This window comes from Zeus faber (assembly GCF_960531495.2).
Source record: "Zeus faber genome assembly, chromosome: 17".
In the NCBI taxonomy this organism is placed as follows: Eukaryota; Metazoa; Chordata; class Actinopteri; order Zeiformes; family Zeidae; genus Zeus; species Zeus faber.
In genome coordinates this window covers 8,553,223-8,574,976 of record NC_137204.1, presented here as the reverse complement: position 1 = coordinate 8,574,976, position 21,754 = coordinate 8,553,223, and the positions used below count along the sequence as shown (strand labels likewise).

At 41.8% G+C, this 21,754-nt stretch overlaps 1 protein-coding gene across 1 annotated transcript in view; it reads right to left on the bottom strand.

Annotated features, from left to right (window-relative positions):
* Positions 1-21,754, bottom strand: part of ap3b1a (adaptor related protein complex 3 subunit beta 1a) — a 64,875-nt gene that overhangs the window by 27,304 nt on the left and 15,817 nt on the right. The window contains exons 7-20 of the mRNA XM_080018343.1: positions 19,599-19,781; positions 18,092-18,238; positions 15,482-15,579; positions 14,630-14,684; positions 14,467-14,538; positions 14,325-14,387; positions 14,075-14,207; positions 13,831-13,940; positions 11,250-11,426; positions 10,644-10,830; positions 6,632-6,762; positions 6,018-6,177; positions 5,771-5,927; positions 4,104-4,242 (exon numbers count right to left, since the gene is read on the bottom strand). Of these exons, the coding sequence (XP_079874469.1) occupies positions 4,104-4,242; positions 5,771-5,927; positions 6,018-6,177; positions 6,632-6,762; positions 10,644-10,830; positions 11,250-11,426; positions 13,831-13,940; positions 14,075-14,207; positions 14,325-14,387; positions 14,467-14,538; positions 14,630-14,684; positions 15,482-15,579; positions 18,092-18,238; positions 19,599-19,781 (1,812 nt within the window). The remainder of the gene's footprint in view (positions 1-4,103; positions 4,243-5,770; positions 5,928-6,017; positions 6,178-6,631; positions 6,763-10,643; positions 10,831-11,249; positions 11,427-13,830; positions 13,941-14,074; positions 14,208-14,324; positions 14,388-14,466; positions 14,539-14,629; positions 14,685-15,481; positions 15,580-18,091; positions 18,239-19,598; positions 19,782-21,754) is intronic.

Here is a 21,754-nt window from a genome sequence, read left to right as displayed (position 1 = left end):
ACGCAGACAAAAGCATGTGGACACCCGAACAAACACCACAGCCATGTGTGCTTGTTGAACATTTACTTTCAAAACCCTTTCAAAAAACTTTCTTCACTGGAATTAAGGGGCCGAGCCCAAACCATGGAAAACAGCCCCAGACCATCCTCCACCACCTAACTTTACAGTTGGCACTATGAATTCAGGCAGGTAGCGTTTTCCTGGAATCTGCCAAAAACCAGATGGGTTGATCAGATGCCAAATTGTGAAGCGTAATTCATCACTCCAGAGAATGTTTCCACTGCTCGGGAGTCCAATGGTGGCCTGCTTTACACCACTCCGGGCGACGCTTGGCATTGCACATGGTGATCTTAGACTTGTGTTCAGCTGCTCAGCCATAGAAACTTAGTTCATGAAGCTCATGATGAACAGTTCTTGTGCTGACTAGGGTTTAATCCCGGGATCGGGATTCTCAAGAACACCCATCCAAACCATTTTGGAGATGGAATTCTAGTTTTATAAAAAAATGTATTTAGAAAATATTGGAATAGGTTCATATTTAGAAAATATGTAGGCCTAGAGTTTACTTTATGAAAACATAGGTGTTTTAAGTTTTTAAGTTTATGCAACAGATGTGTGTGCACTGCGTGTGCTGGTGGCACACACTGAAAGCTTATTGTAATTAATAAAAACAAAGTCCCATTATTTTTTTTCTAATATATACTTCTGAGTGCGACCGTTAATGTTTGATCTGTGAATGAGTCATTAAATGTTCTGCAGGTTACAACAATTAGTTTGCTGTGATATTTGGAGTCTCAGCATGACAAAACTCCAAGTGAAGTACACTGAATACTAGATTCATACTTAATCGAAAAAACTTCCCTGGGTGGAATACTGGCAGAGATGGCAGCATATGAGGGTGCACCCCGATGTGCCCCTGTCTCCCTCTCCCTCTGCAATCCTATATGGAATTATTTTTGTTTTAAACCGGACGCAACCGGCAAGCCGAAGGATGTAAAAGAAGGAATTGCCGTCTCTGGAGACGGACGGAGCAGCTGGTCTCAGTGGGCACAGCGCAACGGTTCGGTTGACACATTTGCTCAATTAAGCATTTTAAAGAGATAGCAAAATAAAAAGGTCAAATAGTGTAATCATCCCGGAGAAAGCCTGTCCGTCCTGCGTCTCTGCTCCCCAGAGAAGGGGGTGGCTGCAGCTACCCCAGGACAGGCCTTCCATTCCCTGGTAACAGGTGTGTCTGAGTGTGCGCTGCACCACAGCGTTGTTCCTCCAATGTCTGAACCGAACCACAGAAAGAGAGGAAGCCCGTTTCAGATGGACCTGGAAATGGGGTTTACGGTGATTTATTCTTTTATCCTCTTTTCGAAGATTTCTCCAGATGGGGAGAAAAGCACCGGGCGTCGTTAAAGTGGCGACGCGGAATACCTGTTCCTATTCAGCACGCTTTGAGAAGCACTTTACAGGTCTTTAATTAGCAAAAATAAAAATAAAAATAAAAAAGGACAAAAATCGCCCCAAAAAATCGCCTAAACAAAAAAACAACAAAAAAAACACAGTTAGACTCAGCCAATCAGTGGTTTCCGATATATTCGTCCAATCGCCCAAGCCTAACTCCACAAAAAAGTGACCAAGACACTTGACGACATAAACCCCGGACTCATCATAAGTGATGGTCAGCTCAACCTTATAAAACAGTTCACCTCTTGTCTGAAATCAGTGAAGATGGGAGTTGAGTCCCTTTGTCAGCGGGACACTACTCTCATCAAAGCGGACAGGATTTTTATGTTCATGATGGATGAGCTGAATAAGCACGACAGTCCACTGAGCCGGGAGATGAGAGACGCACTTTAGAACAGATTCACCCACCGTAGACGGAAGAACCTGGTGTCTCTGTACAGGGAGCTTTTTACTGAAGTTGGAATTATAATTATAAATTATAATTAATTAATTTGTCCTCTGCATTTAACCTTTCATAAGTTCAGGCTAGAGCTATTTAATTAAGACTCTGACTGATAATTCTATACTGATTTGTAACGGCCTTTTTTCATATAAGAGGGGGACTCTAGGACTTAATTTCAATACTTTTTTCCATTCGATCCTCTCAGGTACCTCCTGGATACTGGCGTACTACTCGCGGAGGTCCAACGATATCTTTATCATGCCATCCAGACAGATGCAGCTAAGGACTGTGAGAGGACTTGTCGAAGGTCTGTTTGCCAGCCATCGAGATAAGGAGGAGAGCGATGCAGGGTAGAGCACATGGAGTGCGCAAGGGGATGCAGCTCCAACAAATGAAAGGGAGTCCAATCTGGCAGTAAACCTGCATCTCCATGACAACCAAGCCAGCCCTCGATGAAAGGAGAGAAAGCGACCTGATGAAAATTCTTACCAAAGAGTTTGCCACCAAAAGCAAACCCTGCTTTTGGTGGCAGGCGGAGAGAGAGTTTTCTGTTCGTGGACAATTTGTTCCAAAGATCAGAAATTGCCTGAGTGCAGAGTCCATCGACGTACTGCTTCTTGAAAGCACACTTGCAAAAAAATATATACAAAAAAAAAAAGTGAGTGAGTGAAAAGCGAAGTGAGTTAAAATTTGAAATAATTACTATTAAAAATAGTCATGTCACTTATTAAGCCTATGACTATTTTGTTTTGGCCTATTTAGCCCATGGTAGGCCAAAGCATTTTTGCATAGTCCTATCTCTTATGTTTTAGAGGCTATAAGCTAATGTTTTGTTATAATGCAAGGACTGTCCTGTTCTTAAAATGTTGATTTCCATTTTGCATATGAAGCACAACATGCAGACCAAAGTCTTTTTGTTTTAATTAGTGTTTTATTCATGACTGGCCCCTGTCTGTTTTGTTTATAATAGACCTAAGTATATTTTGTTTGATTATGTAGTGAATTTCTTTATTATTATAAGCCATTTTGTTATATTTTACTTTTGCAAGGCCTATCTCTAATGTTTTATAGGCTATTATTTCTGTTATAATTTAAGAGCAGTGCAGTGAAGTGTTGCTTTGAAATGCTGAAGTTAAAATAAATATGACCAATTTCACAAATGTGTTTTGACAGTAGCAGAAAACAAGTTCATTCCCAGGGATTGTGTGCTTCCTTTCCCGAGACATAAAAAATATCTAATTTCAAAAATTAAAAAAACAACTATTAAACGCCACTGCTGATGTTGCTTCCAGAGGCAGTTTGGAACCTGGTAGTGAGTGTTGCAACCGAGGACAGAGGACCTCAGCACTCGGCAGTCCTGTTCTGTGAGCTTGTGTGGTCGACCGATTCGTTGAACTGTTGTTGCTCCGAGACGTTTCCACTTCACGATAACAGAACTTATGGTTGACAGGGGCAGGTCCATTAGGGGAGACATTTTTGGTTTGTTGGAAAGGTAGCATCCTATGATGAAGCCCTGTTGAAAGTCACTGAGCTCTTTAGTACGAGCCATTGTACTGCAAATATTTGTCTAACGAGATCGCATGGCTGGATTTGATGCACCTGTTAGTAATGGGTGTGGCTGCAATAACAAACCCATAAATGAGAAAGGGTGTCCACATACTTTTAGCTATGTAGTGTACATACAAACATACATACATACATACATACATACATACATATACTGTGGTGTGGGGGTAGAGTGGTTTAAGCAGCAACACCTGTCTTGGGTCTAGGTTATTGGCCCCGGGGGTTAGGGTGGCTGTACGCCTGTTGCTAGTCAGAGAAATCAACAGGCAACAGATAAATCACCCATCCCCACACAGGGAGAGCCTCTGTCATGACATGTGTCCATCTGATCCCGGCTTGTTACATCTTGCCACTATCTACAATAAACTAGTGTGTTTGCAACATCTCTGCCTGTGTCTCTGTCGGAGGGCTCTGAAAACACCACTCGGGTGGCGTGCGGCAGGTGGGACTGCCACATACACAAATAAAACAAAACCAGTTTCAGTTGTAATAGGTTACGGATTAAAACATTTCAAAACGAGACATGGTTGTGGAAGTGGCTGCTAGTGGATTAATGAACATTTTATAAGGAAAACATCAAAAGGAAAGATATCTTTCTGCTGTATAACAACAACAACAACAAAAACAACAAAAACATCACCTTGGGTTTGGACCTGCTGGTGCTCCTCTTCTGTTGTGCTTCAGACTCGGACTCATCTGCAGACTCAGAATCTGAGGAAGTTTCTTCTGACGAGCTGCTGCCTTGGGCTACAGGGTCGTTGCCATTTTCATCAGAGTCACTGGATAAAAGAATGTAAAAAAACTAACTTGCGGTAATATTCTGTATCACTGACACTACGGATTCTTTGTTGAATTGGCTCCAATAAGGCTTCAACATTTTAAAACATTCACTCAAAAATTGATCCGAAATCCACTGGGAACCTTCGAGCAGAGAGAATTTAAAGAAGGAGAAGGCCTCTTTCTACCCTCACACTAACCAAAAAGTTGAATTTGTACTCTGTAAAAATCAACAAAGATCAATATGTTGTGGTTTGGGGAAGTTAATTTGCTGTTGCATTCACTCAAAAGATTTCTCTCCCATCACCCTCCTTTCTCCGTCTCCCTTCAATTTGTCCCTGTAATGAGTGTTTACGCCACCTGCCCGGAATTTTCGGCTGTTAAATTAATGAGGAGAATTGTGACGGTAACTGGCTTTTTAACTTGGGAGATGATGAAAAGCCAGTATTAATTTGGCCTACAGATTTCATTTGCTGCGAACAGGGAAAAGCGATATAAATCACTGTGGGCCTGATTAGGCCCTGCCTGAAATGACTGGGCCATAATGAGGGCATTATGCTGTGTTTGTTGTGGAAGCACTGGGGTGAGTTGCTCTAATTACTCTCTGCACAGCAGTATGCATGTGTGTGCGTGTGTGTGCGTGTGTGTGTGCGCGCGGACACCCACATGTGTGCACGGGGTGAGTTGCTCTAATTACACTCTCTAATGGAGGGAACAGGGTCAGCCGGCACCCTGTCACACGGCTGGAGTGGGGTACGTTCAGCGCAAGGGGTGTGTGTGTGTGTGTGTGTGTGTGTGTGTGTGTGTGTGTGTGTGTGTGTGTGTGTGTGTGTGTTCGCGAGCCAACGAACTGAAGAATGTGTAAGAAAGCGAATTTGCCGATGTGTCGGAGTGTGTGTGTGAGAGAGAGAGAGAGAGAGAGAGAGCGAGAGAGAGAGAGAGAGAGAGAGATCACATTCGGCCGTAATGACTCAAATCTTAATCGTCGGTAACAACGGGCAGCTAAATGACCAATCAAAGTCATTATACTTAGCTATGTAAATGCAAAGGGTTACACTACTGGCTATACTATTTGAATAGGATATCTCATAGGCTGTGTCCATAGATCCTGTTCCTGGTGTAAAACCTAAGGGAGATTATGAAAGAAAATGTGCCATAAATTGGGTTAAAATGAAAGATAAACCTGTCCACATAGGCCTAATGTCAGTGAACATGCCGATGGTCTGGAGAGGTGAGTAGACAGGATGAGATTATTGCTGCAGCAGAGCAATAACCCTGTGCGTTAGTGAATTGTATAATAACGTGTCTGTTAAAAATGGACGCCACAATCACAAAAACAAATCTTTGTTATATTCTATTCTATTCTGGTTTATATTCTGAAAATTGTATGAAGTAAAAAAACGACTTGCTGTTGTGAAAGAGCGCTCCCATATTCCCGGACATATTTTGTGATGTGATACTCAGCCGCAGTTCATCCGACCGCTGGGGGGTGTGTGAAAAGCGCGGTGTGAAGCGAGCTTTAGACTTTACCTGTTGCCGGTGCTAGGTTTGGCTTTCTTTGACTTTTTCTTCTTTTTCTGATCGGCTTCGGACCCACTGGAGCTCTTCCCCGATTGGCTCGAGCTCCGGTCAGACTCATCGCTGCTGCTGCTGCTCTTCTCCTCGCTCTCGTCCTCACTGCCTGACTCTGGTTCGTCAAAAACACCCTTACGATATAACCAGCACGAGGTAAAGCGCAAACATGGGTAAACATGGCTGACTGTACAGAACACCTTACCTTCGCTGCTGTTGCTGCTACTGCTGCTGCTGCTGTCACTACTTCCGCTTCGGCTTCCTGAGCCTCCCTCCTCCTCACGCTCACCCTCCGAGTCGGAATAGAACTTGTCGTCTGATTTGGCTGGCTTACTCTTCCCTACTGAAGGAATCCACTCCTTCACCTGAGCACGGCGGGCGGAGAAGAGTTTAGAGGGAATCGAAGACAACAGCGGAAAAGGTGCTGCGGGACATTAAGGCATATGCAATTTACCCAATATCTGGCAAATCCTTCAAAAGGCACTTTAGAGGGCCTTATAACGTAGGCTGTCTTAGAGATGCATTTTCTGTTTCCTCTCTCTCTTAAGGTTGCAGATTAACACTCCGTCATTCATGAGCTGAGCCAGCTTTTCCAGCGTCCTGCATTTATTTTTATTCATATAAAATTACACCAAAATGGGCCCAAATCGACTTATTTGATCCCTCCCCTCATATTGAATGTGACTTATTTACACTTGGCATTCCACATTTGACGGCACACAGTGGTTGAAAAACACTGGTTTCAGTGACAACTGGATCAGTTATGTCAGTCTGTGGGCATCAGTTATCAGTTATCACCTTAGACATCACGGAACTCACCGGTTCAATGACCTCCACGTTCCTCACGGACTGGTCGGGAGCAACGGCCGGCCAATCAGAGAGCTCCAAGTACCCGGTGGTTTTAATGTTCAGACTGTGGGATAGGGTGCCGAGCTGAAAGCGTTCTCGATCTGAAAGTTGAGTTGAGTTATATAATAAAAACAGAGAGTGGTGTCTTTCCCCCACTTACAATATGTCTAAGAAAAGTTAAATAGTCGAGCGATAGAAAGGAAAAACACGAAAAATGAAGGGGAAGAATAATGAGCCAAGGAGACATAAACAAGGCTCTTGAGGTCATTTGGGCTTTCCGTAATTGGCATTAAAGTACTGAATTGCCACTGTATAAACAGAAGAGCTGTTTAGCATGAGGTCCTCCACTTCACACTCACACCATTACTTGGACGCACATGAGAGCGTGTGCGCGTGTGTGCGAGTGTGTAAGCGCACGATTCTTCCTCTCTAGTGGTCAATAGTGGTAATCAGTCACCACGCCTTGGGGAAGGTTGCTCTCAAAACTGTGCTCCTCCAACGAAAAAAGAAGGTGTAAAAAAAAAAAACGTAAATGGTGAATATTAAGAATGACAGGGGCGGTTAACGCTTTCCATAAACATCCAGAAGGTGCACACCGGCGCTGAATTTTAATGTTTTCAGGAGGCTCGTTCTTGAGAGAGGAAGGAGAAAGAAGGATATTTTTTTCCCCTCTCCGGGTCTGAAATAGGTTAGCATTAGTCGAGTAATTTACCGATCTCATTAGTGGGAGGTAAAGGGGCTCTGACCTTGCTGCCCTTCAGAGAGAGATGCAGTGGAATAAGAAAACCCACTTTGCTGCGAACCGATCTCAACGACGAGCGGCCCTGTTAATTGTGACTTCCTCGATGAGTTATTACGGTCAGAGTTTGTTCATTTTGCCGAGTACATTTACATATACGAGGGATTTGTTGCGTTGAGGAGCAGTCCGAACAAAACAGAGAAATATACAAAAATAGCCAAAAATAAAGAACAGAAATAGACAAATATATGAAACATACAGAATATACAAAGTGTTGCATTATAAATGTATTATATGTGACCCACCGCAGATTTTAGGTATTTAAGGTCATTTGAAAGTGGAGAATCAGAGCTTCAAAACAAGGTGTCACTTGTGTGAATCAATCAATATTTTTAAAGCTATGGCTTGTTAATGAGGAGGGTGCGGCAAACTGTGTTTCTGAGATCATCACCCTCAAAGTTTTCCAAAGGCTCCGCATCTTGTTTACGGAAGTGACGTCAGCTTTTGTTATTTGCGTGTTACGTCGCCTACACAACAATGAATCCAAGTGTGTGTATACAACTAGTACAATTAAAAGGTTGAACTCTATCAAAACGGAATATGAAGGAATGATCTTCACCTGGACGCTCGCTTTAAGGGAAACCATCGATCGTCGTTCAGCACCGTTCAGCGTCTCGGTAAGTGAACTGTGTTTCCTCATGTAATCTAACGGTTATATTTAACTCCACGGTTTAACATTTATCAACATTTATGAATCAAACTTGGCTTTGAAAATACATTGAGATAAAAAAAAAAATCTAAAGGAACATGAATCTGGAAAAATCTAATTTTCAACTTATTTGGCGGCTCATGGCGATTTTAGAAATGCGCGACAATGCAGGATTTGCTGCAGTGGGTCACATATACAGTGGGGCAAAAAAGTATTTAGTCAGCCACCAATTGTGCAAGTTCTCCCACTTAAAAAGATGAGAGAGGCCTGTAATTTTCATCATAGGTACACTTCAACTATGAGAGACAGAATGGGGGGAAAGAATCCAGGAAATCACATTGTAGGATTTTTAATGAATTAATTGGTAAATTCCCCGGTAAAATAAGTATTTGGTCACCTACAAACAAGCAAGATTTCTGGTTTTCGCAGACCTGTAACTTTTTCTTTAAGAGGCTCCTCTGTCCTCCACTCCTTACCTGTATTAATGGCACCTGTTTGAACTCGTTATCAGTATAAAAGACACCTGTCCACAACCTCAAACAGTCACACTCCAAACTCACTATGGCCAAGACCAAAGAGCTGTCAAAGGACACCAGAAACAAAATTGTAGACCTGCACCAGGCTGGGAAGGCTGAATCTGCAATAGGTGTGTGCTTGTTGTGAATAAATCAACTGTGGGAGCAATTATTAGAAAATGGAAGACATACAAGACCACTGATAATCTCCCTCGATCTGGGGCTCCACGCAAGATCTCACCCCGTGGGGTCAAAATGATCACAAGAACGGTGAGCAAACATCCCAGAACCACACGGGGGGACCTAGTGAATGACCTGCAGAGAGCTGGGACCAAAGTAACAAAGGCTACCATCAGTAACACACTACGCCGCCAGACTGACTTAAATCCTGCAGTGCCAGACGTGTCCCCCTGCTTAAGCCAGTACATGTCCAGGCCCGTCTGAAGTTTGCTAGAGAGCATTTGGATGATCCAGAAGAGGATTGGGAGAATGTCATATGGTCAGATGAAACCAAAATAGAACTTTTTGGTAAAAACTCAACTTGTCGTGTTTGGAGGAGAAAGAAAGCTGAGTTGCATCCAAAGAACACCATACCTACTGTGAAGCATGGGGGTGGAAACATCATGCTTTGGGGCTGATTTTCTGCAAAGGGACCAGGACGACTGATCCGTGTAAAGGAAAGAATGAATGGGGCCATGTATCGTGAGCTTTTGAGTGAAAACCTCCTTCCATCAGCAAGGGCATTGAAGATGAAACGTGGCTGGGTCTTTCAGCATGACAATGATCCCAAACACACAAGGAGTGGCTTCGTAAGAAGCATTTCAAGGTCCTGGAGTGGCCTAGCCAGTCTCCAGATCTCAACCCCATAGAAAATCTTTGGAGGGAGTTTAAAGTCTGTGTTGCCCAGCGACAGCCCCAAAACATCACTGCTCTAGAGGAGATCTGCATGGAGGAATGGGCCAAATTACCAGCAACAGTGGGTGAAAACCTTGTGAAGACAGAAAGCGTTTGACCTCTGTCATTGCAAACAAAGGGTATGTAACAAAGTATTGAGATGAACTTTTGTTATTGACCAAATACTTATTTTCCACCATAATTTGCAAATAAATTCTTTAAAAATCAGACAATGTGATTTTCTGGATTCTTTTTTCTCATTTTGTCTCTCATAGCTGAGGTATACCTACGATGAAAATAACAGGCCTCTCTCATCTTTTTAAGTGGGAGAACTTGCATAATTGGTGGCTGACTAAGTACTTTTTTGCCCCACTGTATATTTATAAATTGTATATCAGACATTAGTGGTAGGGAATTCAATAGGGTGGGGAATTGTAATTGAAAAATTACAATACCAGCACCACCCTTAAAGCCACCCTTAAATCACCCTTAAAGTGATACTGATACCAACAGAGTACTTCATTTGATACCTTTCTTTTGTTTCTACTATACGCATCATGTGAATGGAAGCATTCTGTTGTGTAAAACGGCACCACTCCTCCCCATCAAAACTATTTTTACACAAATGCATTTTGAAAGCGTTCAAATTGATTTACATATTTATTAAATAACTGTATAAACTGTACAATCAAGTATTTGGGAAGCGTCATTTTAAACAAATAGCCAGTACAGGAGGAATGATTACAGCACGTAAAACCTTTTTCACTGTTCGTATGGACAATTGACAGTTGGTTTAAGACTGTTGAACCTATCCTTTAACAGACTGTTAACTGCTGCTGCAGCAGTGAGCCAATCACACGTCACATTAAATTAAAAAAAAAAATGCTTGCAGTGATTGGCTGCAAGCAAAACCATACAAGGACTATTTTTTTCTAGATCTGGCTACAACAAGGACTGAATGCTGGTATTGTTTGACTGGAGAAGTTTCAATACTACTTGGTATTGGGTTATTTCAATTGATACCTTAAAAGGTATTGAGTACCAATAGCCAGCCCTAGAATTCAACCCATCACTTTTATCATATTTCAAGACATATTTGGCAAAAGAAGGTTTTGGGAAGTATACCTTTGAAGGCGGACTCCAGGAGTGGCGCGGGTTTGGAGGCCAGTAGGATGCGGCGGGCATACTTGCTAAGGGCCCCGCTCTTCTCGTTGGGCACGATGAGCTGCCGTATGAAGCGCGTGCGGTCCCTGATGTCGTAATTCTGGTCGTATTTGCCGAGGTTCAGGATGTACTGGGTCAGCAGCTTGGTCTAGTTTGGCGCAATGGACATTGAAAAACCATTTAAAATCATTCAAATTTGTTATAACTAAGCGTTATATGGCACCAATAAATCTACTTCAATCAACACTACTCTATGTTGACCTCAGGCCTTTTAGTTAGTTCGTTAAGTTTTATTTATGTAGCTCTTTTTAAAAACCCACGGCTACAACGTGCTTCCCAAACATAAATCGGATAAAATACACAATGGAAGATGAATTAAAACAAAACAGAATGGAAGTTAAAACTATAAAAAAAAGCATTTTGTATAAAAACGCAAAGAAAGAATATTTAACTTATTTGTCCACCTACTTTGTCTAGCCGCCGCCCTACTTTTTACAGCAGAATATAGAGAAAACATTGACATTACAGGAATGAAAACCAAATAGAGGGTAAATGTCATTCCTCTACCTGCTTGGGGTTGGTCAGGTAGAGTTTGGCTCCCAGGTTGAGGGTTTGCAGCTTCACGATGTCCTCCTCCGCGGTGAAGCTCTTGGCCATCTTGCGGAGCAAGTCGGGGGCGATCTTGGGCACGCGCTCGCAATACTCTCCGATGAGCCACACGATGCTGGCTCGCGCCATGGCCACCTGTGGGGGGGGGGGTGTTTATATTTCACAAAGTACAGTTTAACAGATATTTCGGGGATAATATAGGGGCGGTTTCCCGGACACAGATTAGGCCTAATCTTAGACTAAATCACACTTAAAATCTGGACTAACTGAAATGGCCTTTTCTTAGGCATTGTTTAAAGTGGTCTCTTTAAACTTGCCCTAGTCTTGGTTTGAAAAAATCAGATTTCCAAAAGGAAGATTAGAGTTAATCTAGGTCTAAGTGAAGTCTTAAATTAAGCCTCACAAGAGGCAGGTTTATAGTTGAGTTACTGGATTATCTGGGCTAGACAGAAGGAGCTGACTAGTCCTTCATTACCATAGGACTTCCTAGTCTAGAACTAATTAATCCTAAATTAAAGCTACAATCTCCAAGATTTTCAAGTCACAATCGCCGAATGAGGCAACATCAACGGTGACTGAGTGTATGGCCCACTGACAAAAGCCTTTGCATTTACAGTATTCTGAGTATAAAGAACCGTGTGTCATTAGCAAAATTCCAAATAAGAAGCGGTGCACAGTTAGTGACTCGTTTTCCATCACCCAGCAGTGGTTCGTCCACCAGAGTGGGTAGGCAGAGCCAACGCAACAGACTTGCTCTTGCCCATGGCCACTGCACCGAGTGCCAAGAAGAGGATCAAACTTGACTATCTAAAGCAGGGGTCATCAACAGCATTTGTGCAAGGCCAGAATCTTTCTAAGACGACAATGTGGGGGCCAGACTTTCAAATGAAAAATGAAACAAATTAGTGTAATATTGTTTCATATTTTCCACTTTCTTACAAAATGAACGTTAATTTTACTAGCCCATACCAGTGTAAACAAACTCCTATTCTGCAGCCAGTAGTACAGGAGTCTCTTATACTGCGGCCAACCACCAGAGGGTGACCAAGATCAAGATCAAGAGATATTTTGGCTTCACTTTTGGGGAGCTGTCATGTCTCCATCAATGATTTTGACACTATTATGCAGTGTCCTGATTGGTGGAAAATGCTCGCAGAATTGTTGAATTGTTTGTCAGACAATCAACAATGTCACTCTCAAAGAGCCTAAAACGGAAAGTTGACTTGAGAATTGCAGCTTTAAGTAAGAATGTTCAATATTGGTTTGACGATATTACTTACTATAAATTAACAAATATTAAAGTGTGCATATTAACTATACAGCCCCTATGTATTTTGGCTTTAATAGGTACACTGCTAACAAAGACCCCAAACATTGAATAGCCTATGCCCACTAAATAAAGAAATTTAAAAAATACATGCTTTTATTGAACAAAATCAATCATGACTACCCAACCAATTAAGCAGAACATTAATTTAAAAAAGACATAACTATAAGAAATTAAAGTTAAATTTCCCCTGCGCCCTTTAAAATATTTATTCTAAACTCAACAAAAACATCTCTTGAAATAAAAAAATATGTGGGGGGGAAAACAACACAAATTACAGTTTTCCAATTTTCCGTGAACCGGGCACCACTCCCGGGTTTTCCAAGTTCCCATGAATGTAGCATCACTTCCTGCTTTTGAAGCGCTTTCAATGGGAGAGCCGCGTGTCCACGTCTTCTAACAGAGATAAGAGCCCACTAGTTAGTCAATCAATCGCAGATGGTGTCATTCTCTCAAATGGATAAAAAATAAATAAAAACATAAAATAGCGTTTCTGGCAGTCTTTTGCTATGTGTTTATCGTGATGACAATGAAAATACGAATCATCTGTCAGCACTACTAGACATCCTAAATAGCGGAATGCATATTATCCCTCCTCAAATTTTCTGAGTTCATTAATATTCTGCGGGCCGGATGTGGCCCGCGGGCCGCCAGTTGACAATCACTGATCTAGAGGATGTAAAAGTGGTAACAAGGTTTCCGTAGGTGAACCTCCGGAAAGATCGTTAACGTGAGCTCCGGCAGCAGCAGTTGCGAGCACCTGGCTGGTCACACAAAACACCTCACTGAGGGGACGGCGGCCGGCTGGAAGTCACGCGGCGCACTTTTCCCCCCCGGTCTCTGCTAGCGCTGCGAGTAAACGTTTACTATGGCCAAACAAACACAGGAAAGATCGATGACTACTGACGGTGAAATTTCAAAAACAAGTGCAAATGCAAAGAAACAAATTTGATGTTCAGATGAAGGCAGCTGACTGACGTCACACAGGCGACACTGTTTGGACGTCTGGGAAGTGAAGCCCAAAATACACACCTGCAATTCAATTACCACCATAGGTGCTGCCAAAAACAACAAAACGGAAATCTTCGAGATTGGCACTTTAAGTAACATCTCAGAAAGGCATCAAGGCATTCGGGATTCATTTAAGTAGGATAAGATAAGTCCTGAAACCGCCCCAAAGTGTGTAGGGCGCTCCCAACCAATGGATTCTACCGTTATCTTGTCGAAGAGCTTGGCCATGTGTTTGATGATGTCACTGTGCTGGGTGGGCTGGGTTTGGAGCAGCTTCTTGATGACCACCACGCTCTCTGCCACCACAGTTTCTGCGAGTCCAGGAGGAACATTGAAATTCTCACTACACATGGGAATTTCCAGGACGTTCTTAGAAGGTACAATAACTCCCATGACGATATTCTAGAGTCTCAAAAGAAGGAAAACCGTAAAACGTGCATATTACCGTCTCTGTTTGAGAGCAGGAGCACCAGGCCGTTGAGACAGGTGTCCGTGACCTCCGTGATGTTGGTGGCGCACCGGCCGATGGCTTGGATGGTGGCCGCGGCAAAGGCCTTGTCCTGGCTTTTCACGTAAGTCTGAAAAGAGGTCGGCGCAACAAAGAGGAGGAGGACTTAAGTATGAGGTAAGTGATCTGAAAAATGCCATCCTGCTAAAAGTAAGGCTTATCCCCACACTCAGAAGTAGAAGCGAACCTGAAACTCTCTCAGAATGGTGGAGATGTTGGCTTCGTTGGCCAAATTGGTCAGGATTTCTAGCTGGAAAAACCAAGGGCATACAACAATGTCAATCAAATTGGAAAGCCAATTGTCATAATGAAAAGAAGCGGTAGCTCACCTTCAGAGTTTTAATATGCGTGGCGTCCGTTGACCTCACATAGAAGCTCTTCATGTAGGGCTCAAACATTCCCTGGTTGGAGACAAGTTTGCTGTGTTATCGAATTAGATCAATCGCATCTACCCTACTGTTCCATTTATTCTCAATACCGACACACTCGTACCTTTCTCTGAATGGACATGGTGGCAATGTTCTGGAGCACGACATACTGAACCTCCCTGTGCAGGAAAAAAAACAAGACATGATCAGCAAATTTCAAAATTGAATCCTTCTAGTCTGAATGAGGAAATCACTGCATCCTGTGGGGCTGCCCCCAAAGTAAAGACTTTCCTAGTCGACTTTTAGTCATCAGTTCAAGGCATTAGTCGACTAATCGTTGCACGTTTATGCTATCAATTGAATTATTTAAATATATATTTTTGGGGCATCAGAAAATGGTTTGAGTTCCAGGGCTGAGAAAGAATATAGATACATATAGATAAAAACGGGTTAAATACAAAACCTAATAACCAGCCTTGAAAATATAAATAAGATTTACAAGCGCTGCGCACACAAAGCGAGTCACCTGTAAATTACCGGCAAAAGCCGCTGATCAAAAGCTGTAATTATTCTTCTGAATGTGTCGGAACAACCAGCAAGGAGACTGACCATTTATTTTTGTTAAAAATTTATTTAAACCAGCCATATAGGTTTTAAAGCTAATTTTGACAAGGCGCCGCTCTCAAATGGAGTTTTGTTTTGTTTCCCCCTGCAACCAACCGACCAGTGAAAAACTTGGTTGGCTGGGTTCATAATTGTGTATTCTTTAGACTAAATACACTGTAGCTTGTATAAAATAATTAACTATGCACCTTGTTATTAGACCGAATACCAGCGATATGACCAAAAATACCTTTTCAATAGCAAGGAATCCCAAACTTCCATGTCACTTTCCTCTCAGATTCACCACTTGGAGACTTACATTTGGTCGACTGTTTGGGGGCTGCCCTAGAATACAGAATATTTGGGGGTTTACCTGTGGCTTCTCAAGAGTCTAACCAGTGATTTGGTGACAACCGTGACTTCAGACGTAGGAGCCAGATGCCAATAAAGCTGCGCCACGGACATGACCACCTGAAGAAAAAATAATAATAATAAATAAATAATGAATACAGTCAAATCAAAAAAGTAGTATGTCATCCATTAAGCCACGCTTATCTATAAACACCTTTAATAGTTTTGAAGTTGTGTTCTTTAACAATTGCTTTAGAAAAAAAACTTTAAATGTCAGTTTTAATTAATCCAGAATATTACTACTACTAATAAGATGAGATAGCACTTTCTCAATCCCCATGGAGAAATTCAGGTGTTACAAGCAGCAAAAACTGCAAGTCAAGAAATAGAAGAAAAACAATATATAAAAAATAATTATATATTATAAATATATAGATATTTTATTGTTAATACAATTATTAATATGAAATTGAAATATTATATTGATTAATAATACATACATAATAAATCATTAATAGCACTAATGAATATAATACTGATATACTAGGGGGAGCATTAATAAAGTATACAAAAATAAAACAACTATATATATGTAAATATATATATAAAATGAACAACAATAAATAGATTGCATAAAAAATGTCAACCAGTGCTAATAACAGACTTTGTTTTGATTGAATTCCTCAGGATTATTATAAGGTTATCTTCCACCAACACAGGCAGGAGGACATAACAACCACGGCTGCAGACAGACAGACAGACAGACAGACAGACAGACAGACAGACAGACAGACAGACAGACAGACAGACAGACAGGGCTCAGGTGTACATCAAGATGGAAGATGTCACAGAGTTGTCTACTCGGTGAAGACGCGGCCAGCGACGTTTTAATCAAAACTTGTGTTTGAGAGCATTTTTCCTCCCGCCTCTCCACCCGGCAACAGAGACCTTGGGACTCCGCGGTGATGGAGTTGCGCTCTTGCTGTGCTGCTGTTGTTGTATCCTATTTATTTTTCTATCCATCTATCTAGGGGAAGCGCTACAGCAGGCGTTTTGATATGTATAGGTATGTGTGTGTTTGGCTAATGGGTACAGTGGAGTCCATTGTCCCCCGCAAAGCATTAGGAGAAGTATAAATGTGTCCCACCACAGCAAAAGCCGCCCTTCTCACGCATTTCTAAAATGGCCAGGAGCAGCCAAATAAATTGCAAAAACCTTTCTTGAAGGAAAATTAGATTTTTCCAGATTCGTGTTCCTTTGTGGGTTTTTTTTTTATCTCTCAACGTATTTTCAAAACAGAGTTTGATTTATAAATAGTAGAAAAATGTTAAACCGTGGAGTTAAATATTCCCGTTAGATTACATGGGGAAACGCAGTTGACCTTCCGGGACACGGAACAGCGCTGAATAATGCCAATAATCACAATTTGAAACCGTTGTAACAGAATTCAACCTTTTAAACCGTGAAAAATGTATTCTCCGTATCGTTATGGATTACGCAAAGCAGGTGGCGGAAGCTCTGAATCATATTTCGGACCTTAATCTGACCAGTGCGATAGATCCAAGTCACTGTTAGCAGCGTGTACTGGACTTCATTTTCCGCGATGATAGTCAGTTCTCCGACAGCAACGCAGAGGACGACAGCGACGCTAAATCTGATATTACTCTGGACTAGGAGAACATTTCAAACAGCAGATTTCAAACTTAATGTGACAATGAAACAGAATATTTCCAAGAACCACCGGGGGAGACCGACGATACGTCCGTTGCTGTTACAATGGAAGAAGTCGATGACGTGATGAAGTCCGTTGTGACAGATTTTCAGATTTTCTGAGACTCATAATATTGATAAGACTCTCCATTTTGTTGTGTTGTCCGTACTTTTAAACACCAAAATAATTCCACTTATATAAAACATGTAAAAGCTCTTGATTGGCCCATTCAGCAGTATGTTAAGTAGCCATGAGGCTTTGTTTGTCCACAAACCCCATTTGCATTCTGGGAGCTGGCGAATGAACCTGGTGTGGGCAAAACTTTGGAGGTGATTATCTCAGAAACACGGTTTGCCACACCATTGTTATTAACAAAAAAAAAAAATTGCTTGATTTGCACAATGACACCTTGTTTGGAAGCTCTGATTCTCCACTTTCAAATGATGCTGAAAAAAAAAAAAAATCGAAAGCCGCCAAAATGGGGATGGTAGCTCAGGAGGTAGAGATGGTTGTCTAGTAATCTAAAGGTTGCTGGTTGGATCCCAGGCTCCTCCTGCTAGCATGCTGTAGTGTCCTTGAGCAAGACACTTAACCCCTAATTGCTCTGATGGCTGCGTCCGTCGATGTTTGAATAATTGTAAGTCGCTTTGGATAAAAGCGTCTGCTAAATGAAATATAATAATAAAAAATGACCCTAAAGTACGTGGTGGGTCACAAATGTGTGTGTGGGTTCAGATACGAGAGAGTAGTGTCATTAGTTGCCATGTTGCCTTGATTTGAGTCCACACTCAGACGCTTGTGTCAAGGCTGTTAGTATCACCTAAACAGGCAGAGCAGCTGCTTTTATACCCCATATGACCTAAACATAACCTAAACCTTTATCCCGAAAGGGTACGGAATTGGTCTTTTCTCCCCACTCACGGCCGTGTTCCTGCTCTGGAGAAGAGGCTTGGTGTTCCTGAGCAGCAGCCGGTGGTCTGGGTCCATGGTGTAGGGTTTGGCCTCTGCCTGGTCCTTCTCCACGTCCGAGTCATAGAAGGCCTTGTCGTTCTCGTCAAATGTCGCACCCTGGAAACAATTAAAAGAAATACAAAGCAATGTCCATAACCATTTAAGCATAGATGCTCCAGCTCCAGAAAGAAATAATGAAATGGACGCATCTAGTAAGGCTTGTAACATGCTTTCATTGATGCCTAAAATACCACAATGTGGACACTGATTTTAAGGGAGTACTGGTTTAAATATATGGGTGATACATTAAGTAGTCTATCACATCTTTTTTTTTTAAGCTTCCGGCACGAGACTTGCTTTGGTGTTTCAGTTATTTCACACACACACACACACACACACACACACACACACACACACACACACACACACACACACACACACACACACACACACACACACACACACACACACACACACACACACACACACACACACACACACACACACACACACACTTTTGTATCTGGAGGGAACAGGGAAAGAGCGAAGCCTGGAGAAAGCGACGTGAAGTGAAGCGCCAAAGCGAGTTTATTCGTGTTGAGTTCGGAAACAGTAATAGAAGGTGGAGGCGGACAAATTGGTTCTGAAAAGAAACAGCATTGGACCCATCATCTTGCAGTGGTTTGGATATCGCAAGGAAGAACAATGGCAAAATATGCAGCAAAACCCTTGCCACAAAAGATAGCAGTACCACAAATTAGTTTCACCATTTTAAATGCCACCCACTACAAAACAAAGAACGGCTGGAACTCTGCATGTCTCCACATCTCCATCCGCACCAAATAAAATGCCAAAGCAACCATCCCAGAAGCAAATTACCGTGTTTTTTTGTTTTTCCTCAAATCAATCCCATATGACGAAAAAAGTCCAAAATGGTTGTGTGCAATTGCCTTGTTTTGAATAAATACTGTTTTGTTGATTCAACTTTGTGTTGTGATTTCCCCCTTTTTGCATACAAGTTGAAAATTGTTCCAATAGAAATCACAAATGAATATAAACAACAATGTTTTAATGCAGACATATGTTGCAGGGAGTACTAGAATCATCATACTACCGTGACTGTATGAATGAAAGGGTTAAATCAAGCATTTATGAAGTGCTTTCGAGGAGATTTCAAAATTTAGATATATATTGTGTAAAAATATTATTTGTAGGTCATATTACCCAGCTCTAATGTGAAATCTGATATAAGTGACCAATGGCTCCTTTTATACATTCTTTTGGACTGTTTAGCGATAAGCTCATTTGGCCAACGATGTATCCCATCATGTATCGGAGCAATTTACAGTGGAATTCCCATTGAGATCCATTGAAAGTCAAAGAGCAAAAAAAAAATCTGTCTGATTTCCTTTAACCAAGCAAAAACACCTTTAAACCTCCAGCTGTCATCCATCAGCCCTTTCCAAAACACGTTTACCTCTTTCCAGGGGCTGGTAAACTGCGTCCGGGCGTAGCGTGTGAGCATGGACATGATCACCACCTGGCCCCACTCCTCCACGTCCACCAGCAGGTTGCAGAGCTTGCGGTAGTTCTTGTGAATCAGGTCGATGCGGTCGGGACACACCTCTTCAAAGGCCATCACCACACTGCCGGCCACCAGCTTCAACAAAAAAGCAGAGTTGTTAAAAAAGGGAAGGAAGGAAGGAAAGTGATGTCGCAGTTTGGGATTCCTCGCTATGACAAAGGTATTTTTGGTCATATCACTCGTATTCAGTTTAATAACAGGGTGCATATTTTATTACTTGATACAACCTACAGTGAATTTGGTCTGAATAATACACAATTAAGAAAATACACAATTAACAGACACGATAGCTAGCCCGGCGGACAGCAAAACTTACTCATAACTTCACTTGATGACATTAATTAGTGCAATAATGATGATTTATAACTTTGATTACCCATAAATAGATTAAGCCTCTAAATAGTCGAGGCTTAATTGGACGGAAAATCACACCACTTACAATTTTTTTGCTTCTTATCCACTGGCTAATTTCCCGACACACATAGGCCTTGTGGAATACATCCATAACAAAACAAAACAAAACCAAGCAAATTACATTTTTGTACTAAAAAAAAAAAAAAGTATCAGCCGGGTTGCAACGATCAACTACATTTTATATATACATATGCCCAGTGAGTAACCTGACTGAGTGACATGGCAGCGTATTAATATGCAAAGCATATTATAAGGGGAGAAGGGGAAAGTGGAGCGGAATGCACTATCGGCAATTAGATAAGACGGAGCCCCCGGTGACCCCACCGCTAACCCTGGGAGCCCCCCCCCATCAGCGCTGCCATGAGCCTGCATTGATTGTGTGTGTGTGTGTGTGTGTGTGTGTGTGTGTGTGTGTGTGTGTGTGTGTGTGTGTGTGTGTGTGTGTGTGTGTGTGTGTGTGTGTGTGTGTGTGTGTGTGTGTGTACGTACGTACGTGTCTGCGTCATTGTCGTCTTGAGACCATCATGGCTCTCGAATCCGAGCAATGAATTGAGCATTCAATCTTGAACTTCGAAATCACAAGCAGGTCGGCAATTCTCCCCGTATTTTTATGGGTTATATTGTCCAACATGGATGTTGACCTCCAAGGCAAAATAAATGTGATCTCTAATGTAACTTTGTGTGTATGTAAACTGCGTACTGTATCGCTGATGGGGAGCTTTTTGGGGGCGGGGGGTAGCTTGAGCCGCAGGCGGCGGAGTTTGCAGCGCGTGCGTTCAAATAACTGAAAGAAAAAGTGTGCTCCGATTCAACATAATATATAATATGCTGGCAGCTTGCGAGAAGTGTCAGTACGCACCAGTATGCGCTCCATAAGAGTAGCTAACATTGTGGATATGACCTGGATTGTGATGTCAAATATAAGATAATGTTCAATGGAACATGATGCTGTAATATGACGAGCAGAATTAGGACAAAAGTCAGAGGGCGGAGGAGTGACAAACTTGCAGGAGTGTTTGGCTCTTTTCAGTGAACTAGATGATCCAGCTCGATAGGACTGCTAATCCATTGAGCTCTGCACGCATGGGTTCGAGTTCCATCCTTGTCGTAAATTTTTCCACTGGATCAAAAACTAGGATGAGGTAGTAGTATGCTATTACAGTTCACTGAAAAGAGGCGGCTATTACGGCTCCCGAGCATTTATTTTATCTATTCAATATTTTGTTTATATTTATTCCACTACAAAAAAATAACATTATTTATAATGATTTTATTGTGATTGGACGCATAGTTAAATATTGAGAAACAAGTGTTTTTCTTTATGAATAAAGACTAGATCGTCTAACAATAATGGCAAAAAATACATATGTTTAAATCTAAAATCGGATCGTGACCTTAAAATCCAAAGTCAATTCAAATCGTGGATTTGGAGAATCGTGACACCCCTACAATATACGGTAGAATCGCACTTCTATACTTTGTGTGTTTTATATATTTTTCCCATTTCTGTTTTTTATTTTTGAAATTTTTGTATATTTGGCTTTTTTTCCCCCCCAGACTGTTTAATCTTAACTTCAGTGTTTTTAAGCTTTTTTTCGGGGGGGATAATTGTCTGTACAGCGACGCAACAATCC